The sequence below is a fragment of the Cherax quadricarinatus genome, unplaced genomic scaffold (genome assembly GCF_038502225.1).
Source record: "Cherax quadricarinatus isolate ZL_2023a unplaced genomic scaffold, ASM3850222v1 Contig307, whole genome shotgun sequence".
Classification (NCBI taxonomy): domain Eukaryota; kingdom Metazoa; phylum Arthropoda; class Malacostraca; order Decapoda; family Parastacidae; genus Cherax; species Cherax quadricarinatus.
The window spans coordinates 175,339-201,380 of record NW_027195333.1 but is presented as its reverse complement, the minus strand read 5'-3'; the positions used below and the strand labels follow the sequence as shown (position 1 = coordinate 201,380).

Genomic DNA, 26,042 nt, shown 5'->3' with positions numbered 1-26,042 from the left:
CATACTACGTGTATCATACTACCTGTATCACACTACCTGTATCATAGTACCTGTATCATACGACCTGCTACCTTGTCTCTACCTGCCATCTTGTCTCTGCCTGTTACCTGGTCTGTACCTGCTACCTGGTCCCTACCTGATACCTCGTCTGTACCTGCTATCTGGTCTCTACCTGTTGCCTGGTCTGTACCTGCTACCTGGTCTCTACTTGCTACCTGCTCTGTACATGCTACCTGGCCTCTACTTGCTATCTTGTCTCTATTTGTTTCCTGGTCTCTACCTGCTACCTGGTCTCTTTCTACTACCTGGTCTCTACATGCTACAGAGTCTCTACCTGCTATCTGGTCTCTATCTGCTGCTTGGTCTCTACATGCTGCCTTGTTTCTGCCTGGTGCCTGGTCTCTACCTGCTATCTGGTCTCTACTTGCTGCCTGGTCTCTACCTGCTATCTGGTCTCTACCTGCTTCCTGGTCTTTTCCTGATGTCTGGTCTCCACCTGCTACCTGGTCTCTACCTGCTATCTAGTCTCTACTTGCTACCTGGTCTCTACCTGCTATCTAGTCTCTACCTACTGGTCTTCCTCAGGTCGAGTGGCAGTATCTGTTGGAGGAACTCTTCCAGAAGCAGCTGACGGAGGAGGATAACATCTACGTGTATTACCCAGAGTATCTGGCTAACCTCTGTAACCTCATCCATGATCTTGACCCATGGTAAGTCTTCTTCAGCGAGGTGTGGGGTTCGTGGCAGGAATGTGGGAATCCGTGGGGTGAATAGGTGGTGTGAGGGTGAATATGGGAGTGTGGGGTGAATATGGGAGTGTGGGGTGAATATGGGGGCATGGGGTGAATGTCAGGATGTGGAGTGACTGTGGGGTGTGTTGGGGTGTGGGGAGAATGTGCGGTGTGTTGGGTGAATGTGGGGGTGTAGGGCGAATGTGGGGGTGCGCGGCGTGAATGTGGGGTGTGTGGGGTGACTGTGGGGTGTGTTGGGGTGTGGGGGAGAATGTGGGGTGTGTTGGGTGAATGTGGAGTGTGTGGGGAGAATGTTGGGTGTGTTGGGTGAATGTAGGGTGTGTGGGGTGAATGTGGGGTGTGTGGGGTGAATGTGGGGTGTGTGGGGTGAATGTGGGGTGTGTGGGGTGAATGTGGGGAGAATGTGGGGTGTGTGGGGTGAATGTGGGGGTGTGGGGTGATTGTGGGATGAATGTGGGGTGAATGCGGGGTGAATGTGGGGTGAATGCGGGGTGAAAGTGGGGTGAATGTGGGGTGTGTCCGGTGAACATGGGAGTGTGGGGTGAATATGGGAGTGTGGGGGTGAATATGGGAGTGTGGGGTGAACATGGGAGTGTGGGGTGAATATGGGAGTGTGGGGTGAATATGGGAGTGTGGGGTGAATATGGGAGTGTGGGTGAATATGGGAGTGTGGGGTGAATATGGGAGTGTGGGTGAATATGGGAGTGTGGGGGTGAATATGGGAGTGTGGGGTGAATATGGGAGTGTGGGGTGAATATGGGAGTGTGGGGGTGAATATGGGAGTGTGGGGTGAACATGGGAGTGTGGGGTGAATATGGGAGTGTGGGGTGAACATGGGAGTGTGGGGTGAATATGGGAGTGTGGGTGAATATGGGAGTGTGGGGTGAATATGGGAGTGTGGGGTGAACATGGGAGTGTGGGGTGAATATGGGAGTGTGGGGTGAACATGGGAGTGTGGGGTGAATATGGGAGTGTGGGTGAATATGGGAGTGTGGGGTGAATATGGAAGTGTGGGGTGAACATACACTATTCCTAGCTCCAACCAACCCAGCACAAGTCTCTATCATCAACAGCACCGTTAAAAAACAAGGCAAAAGACATTAATAACTTACCACCTTTTATGTACAAAAATGCTTCACAAGTGCTGTCACCAATTACTGCAACACTCTTTAACAAATCCATCCAATCCTCCACCTTCCCAGCAGTTCTCAAAATAGTGATGGGTCACCCCGATCTACAAAGGAGGAGATCAAACAGACTTGAATAACTTTAGACCAATATTTAACCTACCTCTGCTCTCTAAAATCTTTGAAAAATTAATTCAGAGACAGATCTACTTCTACCTTGTCTCACACAACATACTAAACCCCTGTCATTTTGGATTCAGGAATAATAAAAGCACAAATGATGCTATTATACACATGATAGAACTAATATACACCACTCTCAAGAAGAAAGAAGTCCCACTGGGAATCTTCATTGATTTACGTAAAGCTTTTGATAAAGTCTACCATGATTTGCTGCACATTAAATTAACACACTATGGTATAGGAGGGTACTCCCCCAACTACATAAAGTCATACCTTAGTAAGAGAAGCCAATATGTGTACACAAATGGAGCTAAATCTTCCACTCTTACAGTTGGGGTCCCACAAGGAAGTGTCCTTGGACCACTCCTCTTTCTCATTTACATCAGTGACCTACCGAATGCATCACAACTACTCAAACCCATACTATTTGCAGATGACACAACATACGTCTTCTCTCATCCAAACCCAGTCATACTGGCCAACACTGTTAAGGCTGACAAAATACTGACAAAATTTTTTTCATTCAGTTTGGAAACAGAGCTGCAAATGTTCCACTTAACAAAATGCTAAACAGATCACCTATCACAAGACTCACAGAGGGAAAACTCCTAGGACTCCACCTTGACAGTAGCCTCAAATTCCAAACACATATACAACAAATTTGCAAGAAAATCTCTAAGGCAGTAGGCATACTATCAAAGATACAGTACTATGTTCCACAATCAGCTCTCCTGGCACTGTGTCATTCATTCATCTACCCTTAACTCACATATGGAACTTGTGCATTGGGATCAACAACATTAAATCACCCAAGATCACTAATAACCCAGCCAAAGGCTGCAATCAGAATGATAACAAATTCCCACTCCAGACAGCATACTCCACCAATATTCAAAAGTCTAAAACTACTCACCATAAAGAACATCCACACTTATTCATGTGCCTACTACATACATAGAACACTACACTCAAACATAAACCCTCCACTCAAACTTTTCCTTACCAACCTTAACAAGACGCACTACCATAACACAAGACACAGATCTCTTTTTGATGTACCCCGAGTCCATATCACATTGTGTAAGAACTCTATGCACATAAATGGTCCCAAAATTTGGAATTCATTACCAGTAAATACTAAAGTAACCCGGTCTGAACATCAATTTATTCAATACTTAACTTTACCAAAAAATCTCCCAATTACCTAAATCTAAACACTTCAAAATTAGATACCCAAAGTTCATACATTACTTAATACTACACTGTAGTATAAATACCTGCCCAAAACAATACTGCCTTACACCTAATTGTAGCATTCTCATACTGTAAACTATCAACAACGCTCAATGTTATATTCCCTTAATGTAATTTGAGTAAACTTACTGTCTGCTATAAATAGAAACAGATGTACAACTGAAAAAAATTATGATAAATTTCTCTAGTATTAAGTAGTCTATACGCCATTAAATTTGTCCATTATGCCAGGGCATGATAGTGGCTCTTTGTACTGCAACTAATTATTGTAATTGCATAATCTCAATGTAAACTTGCAAGGAAATAAAAATTTGTATTTGTATAAGCACATGGCTTCCTCCGAAAGGAAGAGGACATGATGTTCCCGGGACATAACTCAGGTGTCCGATTTAGAAATGTGAGGCGCAGTTCTGGCGAAGCTGCGAGACCCCTCACTGGACTCATGGGACAGTGAAGCAAGTGAAACCAGCCTGACCAGTGAGATAACGATGGATGAAGAAATGCTCATCCCTACCACAGAAATACCATATGGCGATGGTTGGTAGGAAGTATGATCTTCAACGTCCAAGGGGAGGCATAGTGTTTCTTGCAGATCAGTCAAGCTAAACTATCCATAGGCATCACCAAAGGACACCATGACACCCCGGATGCTGCTATAATTCACCTGGAGAGAAAATACAGCCTGAAGATATCAGTGTCTCCAAACATGAAAGGAGAGCTTATTCTCACTTTCTGAAACAGTCCTATGAGGTACTGCAGAAGATGAATGACCTCGAATCACCACTCGTTCTCACAGGACTAAAGCCCATAGAGAAGATGACAAAAGGCGTATTAATAGGCTATCCGCTAGACATGCCTTTCAATGCAATCCACAGTAACAAAAGCATCATGAAAGATGAACAGCTCGGAGCCAAGAAAGACGGCAACGTACCAACGAGGCAGCTCTTGATCCAACATACAGGACCTCTCCCAGCTCAACTGGATCTCGGTTGCTGGGGAAAATACCAGGTTAGGACGTACAACCCAGAGCGTCTGAGGTGCTTCAGGTGCCACAGGTTCAACGACCTCAGCACCCGATGTCAGCTTAAGAAAATATGTGGCATCTGTAGTGGGTCTCACCCGACGAAGGGCTGCATGGGTAAACTGAAGGAAGGTGAAGCTATGGGCCTCAGTGTCTGAATTGCCGCATGAAGCATCATGCCTGAAATTTGAAAAGACCGGAGATGCTCCGCTGTGTCAGGGCAGCATGGAAAACCCTGGTTGTCCAGCTTCCAGCATCAAATAAAGCCTTCACCACTGAGCAGCAACCTCGTCCAGAGGAGGCTACAGTAATCTGATATCCAGAGCTACTTCCCCGGCCACAGCGACAAAGGAAGCTGAAGAAGCATAAATCGAAGCATAATGTCTTTCGGCTTTCTCCTCGCCTCACTCGTGACTTGACAATGGCCCAGGAAGGGCAGAAACTCCATCCCATGTGCTTCTCCTTAGTGATAGTTATTTGTAGTGTTGTAGTCATGATATTGTGACTTTTTATTGTTTACCGTGTGGACTCAGGGGGTTGTAAACACGTCTTCTTACCTCAGAAGGTGTGAAGATTTTTGTCTGATGTATCTTTCACATGATTAGTCAGGCTGAAGAATATCCTTAGACCCGTGAATATCCCTAGACCCGTGAATATCCCCTAGACACGTGTATATCCCTAGACCCATGAATATCCCTAGACCTGTGAATATCCCTAGACCCGGATAGTTGAAAATCAGAGGAAGTGTGAAGTTATCAGTCCCTGAGCCTGGAGTCGATGTTGATGGAATGATTACACTGACTCCTTTTGATCTTCAACTGCTGTTCTCCGTATTGGACTGGCGAAGCCACTGGCTGGCGAAGCGTTGCCACAATAATGATACCCAAGTGTTGCACATATGTGTAATTCATCAGGCTGTGTTCTCTGAGCCAGTTATGTGTCAGAATGTTGGTGGTGTGTTGCAGGATGGTCCACTACGGTCTACTGGCTGTCTACATATACGACGTCCTCCTGGAAACTGTCTCTACTGCTGACGACACTGACCGTCAGTCCTTCTGTCTCCAGGTGAGAGAGAGAGAGAGAGAGAGAGAGAGAGAGAGAGAGAGAGAGAGAGAGAGAGAGAGAGAGAGAGAGAGAGAGAGAGAGAGAGATAGAGCTGATGAATGAGCTAATGCACGTAACAGCTCTTAGCTTGTCAATAAAGTTAGGAATCCTTAACCTATATATATATATATATATATATATATATATATATATATATATATATATATATATATATATATATATATATATATATATATATAGAGAGAGAGAGAGAGAGAGAGAGAGAGAGAAAGAAAGAGAGAGAGTTTATGGGTGTGTGTATTCACCAATTTGTACTCACCAGTTTATATTTGTGAGTTCGAGTCCTAGCTCCTGGTCCTGCCTCTTTAGAGTCAACGATCAGCATTACTAGTTTCTGGCCTCTTGATTCCTGTCATACCTACTCTTAAAACAACATATAGAATCTGCGTCCACAGTCTCCACATCCATTAACTTCTACTTTTCTACTTATTCTGAGGCTGAAAAAGTATTTCCTAAAATCTCGGCGAATCGTGTGAGTTTTAACTTCTATCTTATCTTCTTATACTTATCTTATCTTATCTTATCTTACCTTATCTTATCTTCTTATACTTATCTTCGCAATGCACAAAAACTGTCGTTACCAGTCTTATTAATTCCTCTATTTTATACGTCAGAATCATGTCTCCCCTGACGTTCTCACTTTCAGGGCTGTCAGGTTCACTTCCTTTAGTTTCTTCAAGTTCATTTGTCGGCCTTTTTTTGTCCTCACCGATTTGTATTTTTCTCATAAATTGTAGATAAATGGATTGTTACATCGACTCCACACTGAGGGACTGATTACCACAAACTCCTGATCTTCACCATTCTACTTTGTATTAGACTGATGAAACCACTGTGTGGCGAAACGTTTCCACAGTAAAGATACCCAGAGATACATCTGTCTCTCTGTCTCGTCTGATATACCGTTCACAGATGTCAGAAACAGCTCAGGATTTAATACCAATTCTTGTGCAACTTCATTTGTTACACTTGTAAATTCCTACATCACTTCTGGAGCAGTCACTGCTGGTTCCAGTTATTCTTGGCTGCTCTTCTAGTTTTGGCCAAACATCTCATGTGAGGTACAGCATCAAAGGCCTTCTTGCAGTTCAAGAACATGCAGTCCACCCACCACCCTCTCTCTTTCCTCACGTCTGTTATTTTGCCGCAGAATTTCAGCAGGTTTATAAGGCATCTCTAAACCCGTGTCCGTTATTCTTTATCGGACTATTTTTCTCTTACTGATTCACTATTGTCTTCCAGATAGTCTTCTCCACCGGCTGTGAGAGTATGTCTGCCAGTTGATGCTGGTCGTTACTAGGTCCACTCTCTCCCTGCTCCATGAGCTTTATCATACCTCTTAGCTATGTATGAATCCTGCCTCCATTGCATCACTCCAGCCTGCTCTACTTCCTGACAATTCTATGGCTTAAGAAATACTTCCTAACGTCCCTGTGACTCATCTGAGTCTTCAACTTCCAATTGTGACCCCTATCCTATCTCCTCATAGGACATGCCCCTTAGCTCCGGGACTAGTCTTGTTGCATAATCTTTGCTGCATAATCCAATGTGGGCCTGACGTATACGGTGTACAGATTCTTGAACGATTCCTTACTGAGGTGTCCGAACGCTGTTCTTAGGTATGTCAGGCGCCCGTATGCCGCAGCAGTTATTTGGCTGATGTGCGACTCAGGAGATATGCTCGGTATTATACTCACCCCAAGATCCTTTTCTTTGAGTGAGGTTTGTAGTTTTCGGCTCCCTAGGCTGTACTCTGTTTGTGATCTTCGCCCTTCCCCAATCTTCATGACCTTACACTTGGTGGGGTACTAGGTACCAGTTGCTGGACCGGGCCTGCAGCCTGTCGAGATCACTTTATAGTCCTGCCTGATTCTCATCCGATTGAATTCTCCTCATTAGCTTCACATCGTGTGCAAACAGAGACACTTCTGTGCCTATTTTTTCCGTCAAGTCATTCACATAAACCAGAAACAGCACTGGTCCTGGGACTGACCCCTGTGGAACCCCGCTTGTCACAGGAGCCCACTCTGACACCTCGTCACGTACCATGACTCGTTGTTGCCTCCCAGTCAAGTATTCCCTGATCCATTGCAGTGCCTTCCAGGTAAACTCCAGGTAAACTTGACTTCCAGGTAAACTCCAGGTAAACTTGCCTGGTCCTCTAGCTTTGGCACTAGTCTCTTGTGCGGAACTGTGTGAAAGATTTCTTAAAATGCAAGAAAATGCAGTCTATCCACCCCTCTGTCTCGTGTCTTCTGTCAGTTTGTCCTAAAACTCCGGTAGGTTTGTGACACAGAATTTCCCCTCCCTAAAACCGTGCTGATTGTTGTGCATAAGCTGGGAGCTCCACCACTACATGACTCAGCTGGGAGCTCCACCACTACATGACTCAGCTGGGAGCTCCACCACTACATGACTCAGCAAACTGTACATGTCAGTGACACTGGTCTGTAATTGTGTGTGTGTGTGTGTGTGTGTGTGTGTGTGTACTCACCTAACTGTGGTTGCAGGGGTCGTGTCGCAGCTCCTGCGTGTGTGTTTATGATCACATTCACATTATGGTCATGTTTGCAGGCCAGCAAGAACGCCTTCGGTGAGGTCATGTCTAACATGTATCTTCATCACGTCGGTAACAACACCATCAACAATATCAGAACCCACGTAAGTTCTCTCTCTCTCTCTCTCTCTCTCTCTCTCTCTCTCTCTCTCTCTCTCTCTCTCTCTCTCTCTCTCTCTCTCTCTCTCTCTCTCTCTACATTGTTCTGATGATTGAGTAACGTTTTTTTCGCTAATGTCCTTTTACTTATTATATTATTTCATTACTATTTATTTATATTAATATCATTTATAATATTATTATTATTATTATTATTATTATTATTATTATTATTATTATTATTATATTTAAAGCGCTAAACCCTTTGTGATCATTCAGCACAACGAATGCTTGAGGTTGGGTCCTGGAATCTTTATCTATCTATCTATCTATCTATCTATCTATCTATCTATCTATCTATCTCTCTCTCTCTCTCTCTCTCTCTCTCTCTCTCTCTCTCTCTCTCTCTCTATATATATATATATATATATATATATATATATATATATATATATATATATATATATATAAACACTGATCTCTGGCTGAAGGAGACTCGAACCTACGAACCTTGGAACAAGGTACGCAAAGCTGGCTGCCCTGGATCAAAGTCTAGCGCAAGCTGGACTCCAAGGTATTGTCCAGTGTGGGTAGATTGGTAAAGCACTGCGTACCTTGTTCCAAGGTTCGTAGGTTCGAGTCTCCTTCTGCCAGAGATCAGTGTTTGTGTATATTTCGCCTGCTCTTGCGAATTCCTTGCACATATATATATATATATATATATATATATATATATATATATATATATATATATATATATATATATATATATATATATATATGTATATATATATATAGGGAAGTACCACCTCTATAGCTGGAATGGGGACCCTCATCCTCAGAGAAGACAATAAACGTACCTCAGAGAAAACTCATGTATGTATATATATATATATATATATATATATATATATATATATATATATATATATATATATATATATATATATATATATATATATATATATATATATATATATATAAACGCTAATGTGTGTTCGAAGGAGACTGGAACCTACGAACCTTGGGACAAGGTACGCAGTGTTCTAACCACAGTACCACAATGGACCAATACCTTGGTGTCCAGCCAACTCTAGACGTTTTGATCCAAGGCAACCAGCATTCAGGCAGGTGGTGTTGACTATTTCATCTCATCCCGTGCATGCAACGACCGACGGGAGATTTTCACAATGTCTCGTGGTCGATGCATCCAGGGGTGAGATGAAACAGCTAACATCACCTGCCTATATGTTGGCTGCCTTGGATCAAAACGTCTAGCGTTGGCTGGACACCATGGTATTGGTCCAGTGTGGTACGGTGGATAAAGCACTTAGTACCTTGTCCCATGGTTCGTAGGTTCCAGTCTCCTTCGACCAGAGATTAGTGTTTGTGAATATTTCCCCTGTTCTGCGAATTCTAAACACACACACACACACACACACACACACACACACACACACACACACACACACACACACACACACACACACACACACACACACACACACACACACACACGCACACACACACACACACTCACCATATGATGAGTGCAACAGAGCAATGGTGGACACACTGGCTGAGGCGGCAAGAAGAGCTCACTCGAGTAGAACAAAGTTACTGGTTATGGGCGACTTTAACCACAAGGAGACTGATTGGGAAAACCTGGAGCCACATGGGGGTCCCGTAACATGGAAAGCGAAGATAATGGATGTGGCACTGGAAAACCTCATGCACCAACATATTAGGGACACTACCAGAGAGAGAGAGGGGAGGATGAAACAGCAAGACTGGATCTTATGTTCACCCTGAGTAGCTCAGACATTGAGGACATCACATATAAAAGGTACCTTGGAGCTAGTGACCACGTGGTTCTGAGCTTTGAATACATCGTAGAGCTACAAGTGGAGAGGGTAACAGGAGTAGAAACGGAAAAGCCAAACTGTAAAAGGGGCCACTACACAGGTATTAGGACCTTCCTGCAGGAGGGTCAGTGGGAAAGAGAGTTGGTAGGAAAATCAGTAAACAAAATGATGGACTACGTAACAACAAAATGCAAGGAGACAGAGGAAAGGTTTGTTCCCAAGGGCAACAGAAAAAATGGGAAGACCAGAATGAACCCCTGGTTTACCCGAAGGTGTAGGGAGGCAGAAACTAAGTGCGCTAGAAAATGGAAAAAGTACAGACGGCAAAGGACTCAGGAAAATAAAGAGATTAGTTGACGAGCAAGAAACGAGTATGCACAGATAAGGAGGGAGGCCCAGCGACAGTACGAAAATGACATAGCATCGAAAGTCAAGTCTGACCCGAAACTGCTTTACACCCACATCAAGAAGAAGACAACAGTCAAGGACCAGGTAATCAGGCTGAGGAAAGAAGGTACGGAGCTCACAAGAAATGATCAAGAAGTATGTGAGGAACTCAACGTGAGATTTCAGGAAGTATTTACAGTGGAGGCAGAATGGACACTGGGAAGGCAAAACAGTGGGGTACAGCAACAAGGGATATGCCAACAAATGTTGGATGAAATACACTCAACCCAGGAAGAGGTGAAGAAACCCCTAAGTGACCTTGATACCTCAAAGACGGTGGGACCGGACAACATCTCTCCATGCGTCCTTAGAGAGGGAGCCGAGACACTGTGTGTGCCACTAACCACAATCTTTAACACATCCCTTGAAACTGCGCAACTACCTGAGGTATGGAAGATGGCAAATGTAGTTCCCATCTTTAAGAAAGGAGACAGAAACGAAGTGTATAGTATGCAAAGTCATGGAGAAGATTATCAGGAGACTGGTGGAGCACCTGGAGTGGAACAAGGTTATAAACGACAGCCAGCTTGGATTCATGGAAGGCAAATTCTATCACAAACTTACTAGAGTTTTATGACAAGGTAACTGAAGCAAGACATGGGAGGGAGGGGTGAATTTATTGCATATTCTTGGACTGCAAGAAAGCCTTTGACACAGTTCCTCACAAGAGAGTAGTATAGAAGCTAGAGGATCAGGCACATATAACAGAAAGGTCACTGCAATGGATCGGAGAATACCTAACAGGGAGGCAACAGCGAGTCATGGTCCGTGATGAGGTATCACAGTGAGCGCCTGTGACGAGCGGGGTCCCACAGGGGTCACTCCTGGGACCAGTGCTATTCTTGGTATATGTGAACGACATGACGGAAGGGATTGACTCAGAAGTGTCCCTGTTTGCAGATGATGTGAAGTTAATGAGAATTAAATCAGATGCAGACCAGACAGATCTACAAAGAGACCTGGACAGGCTGGAAGCGTGGTCCCGAAACTGGCTTCTAGAATTTAACCCTGTCAAATGCAAAGTCATGAAGGTCGGAGAAGGGCAAAGAAGATCGCAGACAGAGCATAGGCTAGGCGGCCAAAGACTGCAAACCTCACTCAAGGAGAAAGATCTTGGGGTGAGTATAATACCGAGTACGTTGCCAAAAGTACACATTAACCAGACAACTGCTGCGGCATATGGGCGCCTGGCAAACCTGAGAACAGCGTTCAGGTGCCTCTTTAAGGAATCGTTGAAGACACTGTGTACGTCAGGCCTATACTGGAGTACGTAGCACCAGTTTGGAACCCACACCTGGTCAAGCAAGTCAAGAAATTAGAGAAAGTGCAAAGGTTTGCAACAAGACTAGTCCCAGAGCTAAGGGGAATGTCCTACGAAAAAAGATTAAGGGAAATCGGACTGATGATACTGGAGGACAGGAGGGTCAGGGGAGACATGATAACGACATATAAAATACTGCAAGGCATAGACAAGGTGGACAAAGACAGGATGTTCCAGAGAAGGGACACAGAAACAAGAGGTCACAATTGGAAGTTGAAGACTCAGATGAGTCAAAGGGATGTTAGGAAGTATTTCTTCAGTCATAGAGTTGTCAGGCCGTGGAATAGCCTAGAAAGTGATGTAGTGGAGGCGGGAACCATACATAGTTTTAAGACGAGGTATGATAAAGCTCATGGAGCAGGGAGAGAAAGGACCTAGTAGCAATCAGTGAAGAGGCGAGGCCAGGAGCTATGACTCGACCCCTGCAACCACAAATAGGTGAATACACACACACACACACACACACACACACACACACACACACACACACACACACACACACACACGCACACGCACACACATACACACATTACACACACATACACACACACATATATATATATATATATATATATATATATATATATATATATATATATATATATATATGTATATATATGTATGTATATATATGTATGTATGTATATATGTCGTGCCGAATATGTAAAACTGGTCAATTAGGAAGAACTCATTTAAAATTAAGTCCTTTCTAAAATTTTCTTTTATAAGTTCAAAGATATAGTTTTTTCATTAATGTTGATGTAACAATTTATAATTTTGCACCAAAAGGAACTTAGAAAACTTACCTAACCTTATTATAACAAGAACAATTTATTTTAGCCTAACCCAACTAAATATATTTTATATAAGTTTACAATAATTTAATAATAAAGAAACACAACGAAATATATTTTTTTCGTTAGATTCACAACTATTTTGGCGAAATTATTACATACACAAATTTTCACTTGTCCTATATGGCAAGATGAGCGTTGCTATTTAAGCCAAGACCGCAAGTGCTGCCTGATCGACACCATGCCTAACCCTTCTAGGGTAGGGTAGGTGCCTGAGCCCGAGCTTTTAGCTCATAAGACTGTCATTCCCATTTGCCCCCTTGGGGCGGGGATGGCAGACCAGAGAGGCCTAGCTTGTGGCTAGGCCTGGGGACAGTTGGTCCCAAAGATGAGGGGGTACTTGTGTCTCCACCCATGGGAGACTTAGGTCTCAGATACTCCCTAAAGAGGGAGCCAAGGCCGGGCCACCACTTGGAAAAGGCCCGGGCCGGGAGAATACCGGCTAATATTTAATAATAATAATAATAAGTGCTGCCTATTCGGCACGACATATATATATATATATATATATATATATATATATATATATATATATATATATATATATATATATATATATATATATATATATATATATATGTCGTGCCGAATAGGCAGAACTTGCGATCTTGGCTTAAATAGCAACGCTCATCTTGCCATATAGGACAAACGAAAATTTGTGTATGCAATAATTTCGCTAAAATCATTCTGAACCTAACGAAAAAAATATATTTCACTGTGTTTGTTTAGTATTAAATTATTGTAAACAAATCTAAAATATATTTAGTTGGGTTAGGCTAAAATAAATTGCTTTTGTTATAATAAGGTTAGATAAGTTTTCTAAGATTCTTTTGATGCAAAATTAAAATTTTTTACATTAACATTAATGAAAAAAATATATCTTTAAATGTATAAAAGAAAATTTCGGAAAGGACATAATTTTAAATGAGTTCCTGCTAATTGACCAGTTCTGCCTATTCGGCACGACATATATATATATATATATATATATATATATATATATATATATATATATATATATATATATATATATATATATATATATATATATATATATATATATATATATTTATTTATTTTTTTATTATCACACTGGCCGATTCCCACCAAGGCAGGGTGGCCCGAAAAAGAAAAACTTTCACCATCATTCACTCCATCACTGTCTTGCCAGAAGGGTGCTTTACACTACAGTTTTTAAACTGCAACATGAACACCCCTCCTTCAGAGTGCAGGCACTGTACTTCCCATCTCCAGGACTCAAGTCCGGCCTGCCGGTTTCCCTGAATCCCTTCATAAATGTTACTTTGCTCACACTCCAACAGCACGTCAAGTATTAAAAACCATTTGTCTCCATTCACTCCTATCAAACACGCTCACGCATGCCTGCTGGAAGTCCAAGCCCCTCGCACACAAAACCTCCTTTACCCCCTCCCTCCAACCCTTCCTAGGCCGACCCCTACCCCGCCTTCCTTCCACTACAGACTGATACACTCTTGAAGTCATTCTGTTTCGCTCCATTCTCTCTACATGTCCGAACCACCTCAACAACCCTTCCTCAGCCCTCTGGACAACAGTTTTGGTAATCCCGCACCTCCTCCTAACTTCCAAACTACGAATTCTCTGCATTATATTCACACCACACATTGCCCTCAGACATGACATCTCCACTGCCTCCAGCCTTCTCCTCGCTGCAACATTCATCACCCACGCTTCACACCCATATAAGGGCGTTGGTAAAACTATACTCTCATACATTCCCCTCTTTGCCTCCAAGGACAAAGTTCTTTGTCTCCACAGACTCCTAAGTGCACCACTCACTCTTTTTCCCTCATCAATTCTATGATTCACCTCATCTTTCATAGACCCATCCGCTGACACGTCCACTCCCAAATATCTGAATACGTTCACCTCCTCCATACTCTCTCCCTCCAATCTGATATTCAATCTTTCATCACCTAATCTTTTTGTTATCCTCATAACCTTACTCTTTCCTGTATTCACCTTTAATTTTCTTCTTTTGCACACCCTACCAAATTCATCCACCAATCTCTGCAGCTTCTCTTCAGAATCTCCCAAGAGCACAGTGTCATCAGCAAAGAGCAGCTGTGACAACTCCCACTTTGTGTGTGATTCTTTATCTTTTAACTCCACGCCTCTTGCCAAGACCCTCGCATTTACTTCTCTTACAACCCCATCTATAAATATATTAAACAACCACGGTGACATCACACATCCTTGTCTAAGGCCTACTTTTACTGGGAAAAAATTTCCCTCTTTCCTACATACTCTAACTTGAGCCTCACTATCCTCGTAAAAACTCTTCACTGCTTTCAGTAACCTACCTCCTACACCATACACTTGCAACATCTGCCACATTGCCCCCCTATCCACCCTGTCATACGCCTTTTCCAAATCCATAAATGCCACAAAGACCTCTTTAGCCTTATCTAAATACTGTTCACTTATATGTTTCACTGTAAACACCTGGTCCACACACCCCCTACCTTTCCTAAAGCCTCCTTGTTCATCTGCTATCCTATTCTCCGTCTTACTCTTAATTCTTTCAATTATAACTCTACCATACACTTTACCAGGTACACTCAACAGACTTATCCCCCTATAATTTTTGCACTCTCTTTTATCCCCTTTGCCTTTATACAAAGGAACTATGCATGCTCTCTGCCAATCCCTAGGTACCTTACCCTCTTCCATACATTTATTAAATAATTGCACCAACCACTCCAAAACTATATCCCCACCTGCTTTTAACATTTCTATCTTTATCCCATCAATCCCGGCTGCCTTACCCCCTTTCATTTTACCTACTGCCTCACGAACTTCCCCCACACTCACAACTGGCTCTTCCTCACTCCTACAAGATGTTATTCCTCCTTGCCCTATACACGAAATCACAGCTTCCCTATCTTCATCAACATTTAACAATTCCTCAAAATATTCCCTCCATCTTCCCAATACCTCTAACTCTCCATTTAATAACTCTCCTCTCCTATTTTTAACTGACAAATCCATTTGTTCTCTAGGCTTTCTTAACTTGTTAATCTCACTCCAAAACTTTTTCTTATTTTCAACAAAATTTGTTGATAACATCTCACCCACTCTCTCATTTGCTCTCTTTTTACATTGCTTCACCACTCTCTTAACCTCTCTCTTTTTCTCCATATACTCTTCCCTCCTTGCATCACTTCTACTTTGTAAAAACTTCTCATATGCTAACTTTTTCTCCCTTACTACTCTCTTTACATCATCATTCCACCAATCGCTCCTCTTCCCTCCTGCACCCACTTTCCTGTAACCACAAACTTCTGCTGAACACTCTAACACTACATTTTTAAACCTACCCCATACCTCTTCGACCCCATTGCCTATGCTCTCATTAGCCCATCTATCCTCCAATAGCTCTTTATATCTTACCCTAACTGCCTCCTCTTTTAGTTTATAAACCTTCACCTCTCTCTTCCCTGATGCTTCTATTCTCCTTGTATCCCATCTACCTTTTACTCTCAGTGTAGCTACAACTAGAAAGTGATCTGATATATCTGTGGCCCCTCTATAAACATGTACATCCTGAAGTCTACTCAACAGTCTTTTATCTACCAATACATAATCCAACAAACTACTGTCATTTCGCCCTACATCATATCGTGTATACTTATTTATCCTCTTTTTCTTAAAATATGTATTACCTATAACTAAACCCCTTTCTATACAAAGTTCAATCAAAGGGCTCCCATTATCATTTACACCTGGCACCCCAAACTTACCTACCACACCCTCTCTAAAAGTTTCTCCTACTTTAGCATTCAGGTCCCCTACCACAATTACTCTCTCACTTGGTTCAAAGGCTCCTATACATTCACTTAACATCTCCCAAAATCTCTCTCTCTCCTCTGCATTCCTCTCTTCTCCAGGTGCATACACGCTTTGTATGACCCACTTCTCGCATCCAACCTTTACTTTAATCCACATAATTCTTGAATTTACACATTCATATTCTCTTTTCTCCTTCCATAACTGATCATTTAACATTACTGCTACCCCTTCCTTTGCTCTAACTCTCTCAGATACTCCAGATTTAATCCCATTTATTTCCCCCCACTGAAACTCTCCTACCCCCTTCAGCTTTGTTTCGCTTAGAGCCAGGACATCCAACTTCTTTTCATTCATAACATCAGCAATCATCTGTTTCTTGTCATCCGCACTACATCCACGCACATTTAAGCATCCCAGTTTTATAAAGTTTTTCTTCTTCTCTTTTTTAGTAAATGTATACAGGAGAAGGGGTTACTAGCCCATTGCTCCCGGCATTTTAGTCGCCTCATACGACACGCATGGCTTACGGAGGAAAGATTCTTTTTCACTTCCCCATGGACAATAGAAGAAATAAAAAAGAACAAGAGCTATTTAGAAAAAGGAGAAAAACCTAGATGTATGTATATATATATATGCATGTGCGTGTCTGTGAAGTGTGACCAAAGTGTAAGTAGGAGTAGCAAGATATCCCTGTTATCTAGCGTGTTTATGAGACAGAAAAAAGAAACCAGCAATCCTACCATCATGCAAAACAGTTACAGGTTTTTGTTTCACAGTCATCTGGCAGGACGGTAGTACTTCCCTGGGTGGTTGCTGTCTACCAACCTACTACCTACATATATATATATATATATATATATATATATATATATATATATATATATATCTATGTATATATCTATTTATATATATATATATGTATATATATATATATGTATTTATATATTTATGTCTATATATATATATATATATATATTTATATATATATATATATATATATATATATATATATATATATATATGTATATATATATATATATATATGTCGTGCCGAATATGTAAAACTGGTCAATTAGCAAGAACTCACTTAAAATTAAATCCTTTCTAAAAATGTCTCTTATACGTTTAAAGATATATTTTTTCCATCAATGTTGGTGTAAAAAAATTTAATTTTGCAACAAAAGAATCTTAGAAAACTTACCTAACCTTATTATAACAAGAACAATTTATTTTAGCCTAACCCAACTAAATATATTTTAGATTTGTTTACAATTATTTAATACTAAACAAACTCAGTGAAATATATTTTTTTCGTTAGGTTCAGAATGATTTCTGCGAAATTATTGGATACACAAATTTTCACTTGTCCTATATGGCAAGATGAGCGTTGCTATTTAAGCCAAGATCGCAAGTTCTGCCTATTCGGCACGACATGTATATATATATATATATATATATATATATATATATATATATATATATATATATATATATATATATATATATATATATATATATATATATATATATATATATATATATATATATATATATATATATATATATATAAATATATATGTCGTGCCGAATATGCAGAACTGTTCAATTAGCAAGAACTCAATTAAAATTAAGTCCTTTCCAAATTTTTCCCTTATACGTTTTAAGATATATTTTTTTTTCATTAATGTTGATGTAAAAATTTGCAATTTTGCAACAAAAGGAACTTAGAAAACTTACCTAACCTTATTTATTGCATACACAAATTGCATACACTAATTTTCACATGTCCTATATGGCAAGATGAGCGTTCCTATTTAAGCCAAGATCGCAAGTTCTGCCTATTCGGCACGACATATATATATATATATATATATATATATATATATATGTCGTGCCGAATAGGCAGAACTTGCCGTCTTGGCTTAAATAGCAACGCTTATCTTGCCATATAGGACAAGTGAAAATTTGTGTATGCAATAATTTCGCCAAAATCATGCTGAACCTAACGAAAAAAATATATTTGATTGTGTTTGTTTAGTACTAAATTATTGTAAAAGTACTTAAAATATATTTAGTTGGGTTAGGCTAAAATAAATTGCGCTTGTTAGAATAAGGTTAGGTAAGTTTTCAAAGATTCTTTTGGTGCAAAATTAAAAATTTTTACATTAACATTAATGAAAAATATATATCTTTAAAGGTATAAGAGAAAATTTCAGGAAGGACTTAATTTTAAATGAGTTCTTGCTAATTGACCAGTTTTACATATTCGGCACGACATATATATATATATATATATATATATATATGTATATGTATATATATATATATATATATATATATATATATATATATATATATATATATATATATATATATATATATGTCGTGCCGAATATGTAAAACTGGTCAATTAGCAAGAACTCATTTAAAATTAAGTCCTTTCTAAAATTTTCTCTTATACGTTTAAAGATATATTTTTTTCATTAATGTTAACGTAAAAATTTTTAATTTTGCACCAAAAGAGTCTTAGAAAACTTACCTAACCTTATTATAACAAGAACAATTTATTTTAGCCTAACCCAACTAAATGTATTTTAGATTTGTTTACAATAATTTAATACTAATCAAACACAGTGAAATATATTTTTTTCGTTAGGTTCAGAATGATTTTGGCGAAATTATTGCATACACAAATTTTCGCTTGTCCTATATGGCAAGATGAGCGTTGCTATTTAAGCCAAGATCGCAAGTTCTGCCTATTCGGCACGACATATATATGTATATATATATATATATATATATATATATATATATATATATATATATATATATATATATATATGTATATATATATATATATATATATATATATATATATATATATATATATATATATATATATATATATATATATATATATATATAATGGGAGAGGCAGTGTCAATAAATTTTGATGAAAATAAGAAAAAAAATTGGAGTGAGTTAAACAAGTTAAGAAAGCCTAGAGGACGAATGGATTTGTCAGTTAAAAGCAGAGTAGGAGAGTTAGTAGATGGGGAGATGGAGGTTTTGGGTAGATAGCGAGAATATTTTGAGGAACTTTTAAATGTCGACGAAGAAAGGGAGGCGGTAATTTCATGCACTGCCCAGGGAGGTATACCATCTTTTAGGAGTGAAGAAGAGCAGAATGTAAGTGTGGTGGAGATACGTGAGGCATTACGTAGAATAAAAGGAGGTAAAGCAGCTGGAACTGATGGGATAAGAACATAAGAATATAAGAAGAAAGGAACACTGCAACAGGCCTACTGACCCATGCGTAGCAGGTCCATGTCCCCTCCCCCCTCTGGAATAGCCCAATAACCCACCCAGTCTAGTCACCTCCACTCAAGGAAGGAGCATGGCACCAGACCCAGCAGCACAAGCTAGTCAGGTCCAACTCACGCCCACCCACACCCACTCATGTATTTATCTAACCTATTTTTAAAACTACACAACGTTTTAGCCTCTATAACTGTACTCGGGAGTTTGTTCCACTCTTCCACAACTCTATTACCAAACCAGTGCTTTCCTATATCCTTCCTGAATCTGAAATTTTCCAACTTGAACCCATTGCTGCGAGTCCTGTCTTGGCTGGAAATTTTCAGCACGCTGTTTACATCCCCTTTATTAATTCCTGTTTTCCATTTATACACCTCGATCATATCCCCCGTAATTCTACTCCTTTCGAGAGAGTGCAGATTCAGGGCCCTCAGTCTATCCTCATAGGGAAGATTTCTGATACATGGGATCATCTTTGTCATCCTCCTCTGTACGTTTTCCAGAGCATTTATATCCATTCTGTAATACGGTGACCAGAACTGAGCAGCATAGTCTAAATGAGGCCTAACCAAGGATATATAGAGTTGAAGAACAACCTGAGGAATTCTATTATTTATACTTCTAGATATGAAGCCAAGAATTCTGTTAGCTTTATTGCGAACACTAATGCACTGTTGTCTTGGTTTTAGTTTACTGCTAACCAGAACTTCTAAATCCTTTTCGCAATCAGTAGTATTAAGATCTACATTATTTAGTTTATATGTGGCATGGTTATTTACCTGTCCAACATTTGGAACTTCGCATTTGTCTATATTAAACTGCATCTGCCACTTCTCCGACCATTGCATCAGTCTATTCAAATCATCCTGGAGTGCTCTAATGTCCTCATTAGAATGAACTGGACGGCCTATTTTGGTGTCATCAGCAAATTTGCTTATGTAGCTATTTATGTAAATTCTGAACAACAACGGGCCCAACACTGACCCCTGAGGAACACCGCTTGTGACGTGCCCCCATTCTGATTTCTCCCCATTTATGCAAACTCTCTGCTGCCTATTTGTCAGCCATGCCTCTACCCAGGAAAAAGTTTCTCCTCCTATTCCGTGTGCCTTAAGTTCCCTAAATAGCCTCTTATGTGGAACTCTATTGAAAGCCTTACTGAGTCCATATACACAATATCGTATTCATTACCATGATCTACCTCCTCAAACACCTTAGTGAAAAATGTTAGTAAATTCGTAAGACAGGAACGTCCCTTTGTAAAACCGTGTTGAGATTCATAAATCAATCTGTGCCTATCAAGATGGCTACGAATTGCTTCGGCAATTATTGATTCCAAAAATTTTCCCACTATGGAGGCAAGGCTTATTGGTCTATAGTTCGAGGCCAAGGACCTGTCACCTGCCTTGTAAATAGGTATTACATTTGCCATTTTCCACTTATCAGGCACTATGCCAGTTTGTAGTGATATGTTAAAAAGATTAGCCCAAGGTATGCTAAGTTCCTCTTTACATTCCTTTAACACCCTTGCAAACAGTTCATCAGGACCTGGGGATTTGTTAGGTTTTAATTTATCTATTTGTCTGAGGACCATTTCACTAGTTACCGCAATCGTGCATAGTTTATTATCGTCCTGTTCTACATAATCTATTATTTCAGGAATATCGCTAGTATTTTCCTGGGTGAAAACTGAGAGGAAGTAGGTATTGAGAATTTCACACATATCCTTATCACTGTTAGTGATCTGACCAGAGTTACTCTTAAGTGGGCCAATCTTGTCCCTAATCGTACTTCTGTATACCTGAAAGAACCCTTTTGGGTTAGTCTTTGAATCCCTTGCGACCTTAGCCTCATAATCCCTTTTTGCTTTTCTTATTCCTTTCTTTATTTCTCTCTTTAATTGAATATATTGATTTCTTAACTACCCATCCCCTCTTTTGATACACCTATATATGCCTCTCTTTTGACCAATGAGATGTTTTAATCTATTGTTCATCCATTTGGGATCATTTTTGTTAGATCTAATTTCCCTACTTGGAACAAAAGTTGTCTGGGCAGCTAGAACTTTGCTCTGAAAAACGGAATATTGACAACCAAGATCACCTACCTGACCCACAGTCAGGACATCCCAATTTAGCCCACCCAGGTAATTTTTCAGTTCCATGAATTCGGCCAAGCGAAAATCTGGGACAGAGATTTGATTGCAGTTATCTGGGTAATTCCATGATATATTGAAACTAAGTGATTTGTGATCACTTTCCCCAAGCTCATCATTAACCTCAAGATTAAAAGCAGGGGGGGGGATATAGTGTTGGAGTGGTTGGTATTTTTGTTTAATAAATGTATGAAAGAGGGGAAGGTACCTAGGGATTGACGGAGAGCATGTATAGTCCCTTTATATACAGGGAAGGGGGACAAAAGAGATTGTAAAAATTATAGAGGAATAAGCTTACTGAGTATACCAGGAAAAGTGTACGGTAGGGTTATAATTGAAAGAATTAGAGGTAAGACAGAATGTAGGATTGCGGATGAGCAAGGAGGCTTCAGAGTGGGCAGGGGATGTGTAGATCAAGTGTTTACATTGAAGCATATATGTGAACAGTATTTAGATAAAGGTAGGGAAGTTTTTATTGCATTTATGGATTTAGAAAAGGCATATGATAGAGTGGATAGAGGAGCAATGTGGCAGATGTTGCAAGTATATGGAATAGGTGGTAAGTTACTAAATGCTGTAAAGAGTTTTTATGAGGATAGTGAGGCTCAGGTTAGGGTGTGTAGAAGAGAGGGAGAATACTTCCCGGTAAAAGTAGGTCTTAGACAGGGATGTGTAATGTCACCATGGTTGTTTAATATATTTAGAGATGGGGTTGTAAAAGAAGTAAATGCTAGGGTGTTCGGGAGAGGGGTGGGATTAAATTATGGGGAATCAAATACAAAATGGGAATTGACACAGTTACTTTTTGCTGATGATACTGTGCTTATGGGAGAGTCTAAAGAAAAATTGCAAAGGTTAGTGGACGAGTTTGGGAGTGTGTTAAGGTAGAAAGTTGAAAGTGAACATAGAAATAGTAAGGTGATGAGGGTATCAAATGATTTAGATAAAGAAAAATTGGATATCAAATTGGGGAGGAGGAGTATGGAAGAAGTGAATGTTTTCAGATATTTAGGAGTTGACCTGTCAGCGGATGGATTTATGAAGGATGAGGTTAATCATAGAACTGATGAAGGTAAAAAGGCGAGTAGTGCATTGAGGTATATATGGAGGCAAAAAAGTTATCTATGGAGGCAAAGAAGGGAATGTATGAAAGTATAATAGTACCAACACTCTTATTGGGTGTGAAGCTTGGGTTGCAAATGCTGCAGTGAGGAGGTGGTTGGAGGCAGTGGAGATGTCCTGTCTAAGGGCATTGTATGGTATGAATATTAGGCAGAAAATTCGGAGTGTGGAAATTAGGAGAAGGTGTGGAGTTAATAAAAGTATTAGTCAGAGGGCTGAAGGGTTGTTGAGGTGGTTTGGTCATTTAGAGAGAATGGATCAAAGTAGAATGACATGGAGAGCGTATAAATCTGTAGGAGAAGGAAGGCGGGGTACGGGTCGTCCTCGAAAAGGTTGGAGGGAGGGGGGTAAAGGAGGTTTCGTGGGCGAGGAGCTGGACTTCCAGCATGCATGCATGAGCGTGTTAGATAGGAGTGAATGGAGACGAATGGTATTTTTTGACCTGACGAGCTGTTGGAGTGTGAGCAGGGTAATATTTAGTGAAGGGATTCAAGGAAACCGGTAATTTTTATATAGCCGGACTTGAGTACTGGAAATGGGAAGTACAATGCCTGCACTCTGAAGGAGGGGTTCGGGATATTGGCAGTTTGGAGGAATATGTTGTGTATCTTTATACGTATATGCTTCTAAACTGTTGTGTTCTGAGCACCTCTGCATAAACAGTGATTATGTGTGAGTGATGTGAAAGTGTTGAATGATGATGAAAGTATTTTCTTTTTGGGGATTTTCTTTCTTTTTGGGTCACCCTGCCTCGGTGGGAGATATATATATATATATATATATATATATATATATATATATATATATATATATATATATATATATATATATATATATATATATATATATATATATATATATGTATATATATATATATATATATATATATATATATATATATATATATATATATATATATACATATGTATATATATATATATATACATATGTATATATATATATATGTATATATATACATATGTATATATATATATGTATATATATATATACATATGTATATATATATATGTATATATATATATATACATATGTATATATATATATATATATATATATATATATATATATATATATATATATATATATATATATATATATATATATAAGTAGTACTGGAGGCGGCTGGAGGAGTTGTTTTAACCCCGACGGTCCATCATGACATTAGGAGCCAGAGTGTAGTAGGTGGTGTTGGAGTGGTGATGGTTGCTCTGGCTCCTACGTCGTGATGGACCCGTCGGGGTTAAAACAACTCTAGGAGACATTGTCCGCATCGCTGTTGGGCCGTGCGGACGCACTGCGCAGTAGCTCCCACTAATCCTGGTTTCTGCGCAGTTTTCCCTGTTCAGACATGGCGGAGTACACCGGCAGGAGGATTAACACAGTCTGCATTGAGCTGTTGAGGGGTTCTCTGAGCCCTGCTACGATGAACGTCGTTCTTCCTGCAATTATTAGGGATTTATATGGTATCCCTAACGAGGAACTGTATGGTGTGGCCCTTAATGGGGTGAAACGAGTATTTGTGAAGTTCCTGAGGACTAGCTACTACAGCAGTGTGGTGGAGGAGTACCAGGAACGCCGAATGTGCCTCAACTCGACGATGGATGTGTGCTTGCATGACGTGTCTACTTACTATACGTGGGTACGAGTGAGGAATGTACCCTTTGAGGCAACTAAGTTTGGTATAATGGAAGTTTTTAGCAAGTATGGAGTCATTCATGAAGCCAGAGGTGGGGTATGGAGGGATGGACCATATGAGGGCCTCCCGGAAGGGTCATACAACATCAAGATGACCCTCAAGACGCCTATACCTTCGTATGTCATGTTGACAGGCACCAGAAATCAGGTATATGTGTCGTATGTGGGGCAAAGGAGAACGTGTCGTCTTTGCGGCTCTTATGATCATATAGCGGCGCAATGTGCACGTAGAGTTGCCCCGGGGGTGTCAGCCCCGGTGGAGGACGTCCAGCAAACGAGTGTGGTGGCGGCGGCGAAGACTGGGACTCCTCTATGGAGTGAGGAGGTGGAGAAGGAGGGTGAACAGATGGGGACGTGTGTCACACTCCCGGTGGAGGAGGGAGTTCCTACTCCAACGCCTGTGGTGGTGGAGGAAGTGGGGGAGTCGACACAGGAGGTGTCCTTGGAGTCAGTGCTCCAGGAATTCTTGGAGGAGGCCGTGGTAGGAGAGGACATGGATGGACGGACCAGTGAAACGCAGCAATTGCAAGGGCTGAGTGAGAAGTCGGAAGTAGCAGGGAATACTGGAAAGGATATACTTGTAGTGGCAGAGGTACACAGGGAGGATGTACCTGAGGAAGAGGTGGCTTTGGTAGGCAGCTCTAGGAAGAGGCCAGTGGGGTTGACTGAATTAGATGATGTTTTAACACCTGGGCAAAGACCAGGTAAGAAGGCATGGGCAGAGGTGATCCGCAAATCCCCTACAGGGGGGGGGAGTACAGGGAAAATCGGGGGAGAGACAAGGGGGGGTAGGGGGTCCTATTAAAAAGAGTAATAAGGAAAGTGTGAGCAGCTTGAAGGGGAGTGTGAGCAAGCCACAGCGACACAGAGGTAAGCCGCCTCTCCCTGACCATTCAGGTGTGTAACGATAAATGCTAATGGCCTAAAAACTGAGGTAAAAAGGGTCTGGTTGGAGTGGTTCCTCAAAAGGCACGACGTTGATGTTTGTTTCCTACAGGAGCATAACTATAAGTCAGGTAGTGAGTTGAGATTGAGAGGATATAAGTTGTTTGTAAGCATGGCAACGCTTTTAAAGGGCGGAGTGGCTGTTTTAGTAAAGGAGACCAGTCCATTGCGAGTCATGGGGTGGGAGGAGGGGGTGGGGGGAGGGTTGTTCGGGTGGATGGGTGGTGGGGGCAGAGTAGGGTATGTTTTGTGGGAGTTTATATGCCTGCGATTGGTAATGTCAGGATAAAATCAGATTTTGTTCGTGACGTTTTGTTATATTATCTCAGGGGTTTACCTGCCATAGCGAT

General features: G+C 40.6%; 1 protein-coding gene across 1 annotated transcript in view; it reads left to right on the top strand.

Annotated features, from left to right (window-relative positions):
* Nucleotides 1-583: 583 nt before the first annotated feature.
* LOC128699876 (neprilysin-2) overlaps nt 584-26,042 on the top strand; it is a 114,576-nt gene continuing 89,117 nt past the window's right edge. The window contains exons 1-3 of the mRNA XM_070080311.1: nt 584-710; nt 5,303-5,402; nt 8,037-8,123. Of these exons, the coding sequence (XP_069936412.1) occupies nt 5,304-5,402; nt 8,037-8,123 (186 nt within the window). The 5' untranslated portion in view covers nt 584-710; nt 5,303. The remainder of the gene's footprint in view (nt 711-5,302; nt 5,403-8,036; nt 8,124-26,042) is intronic.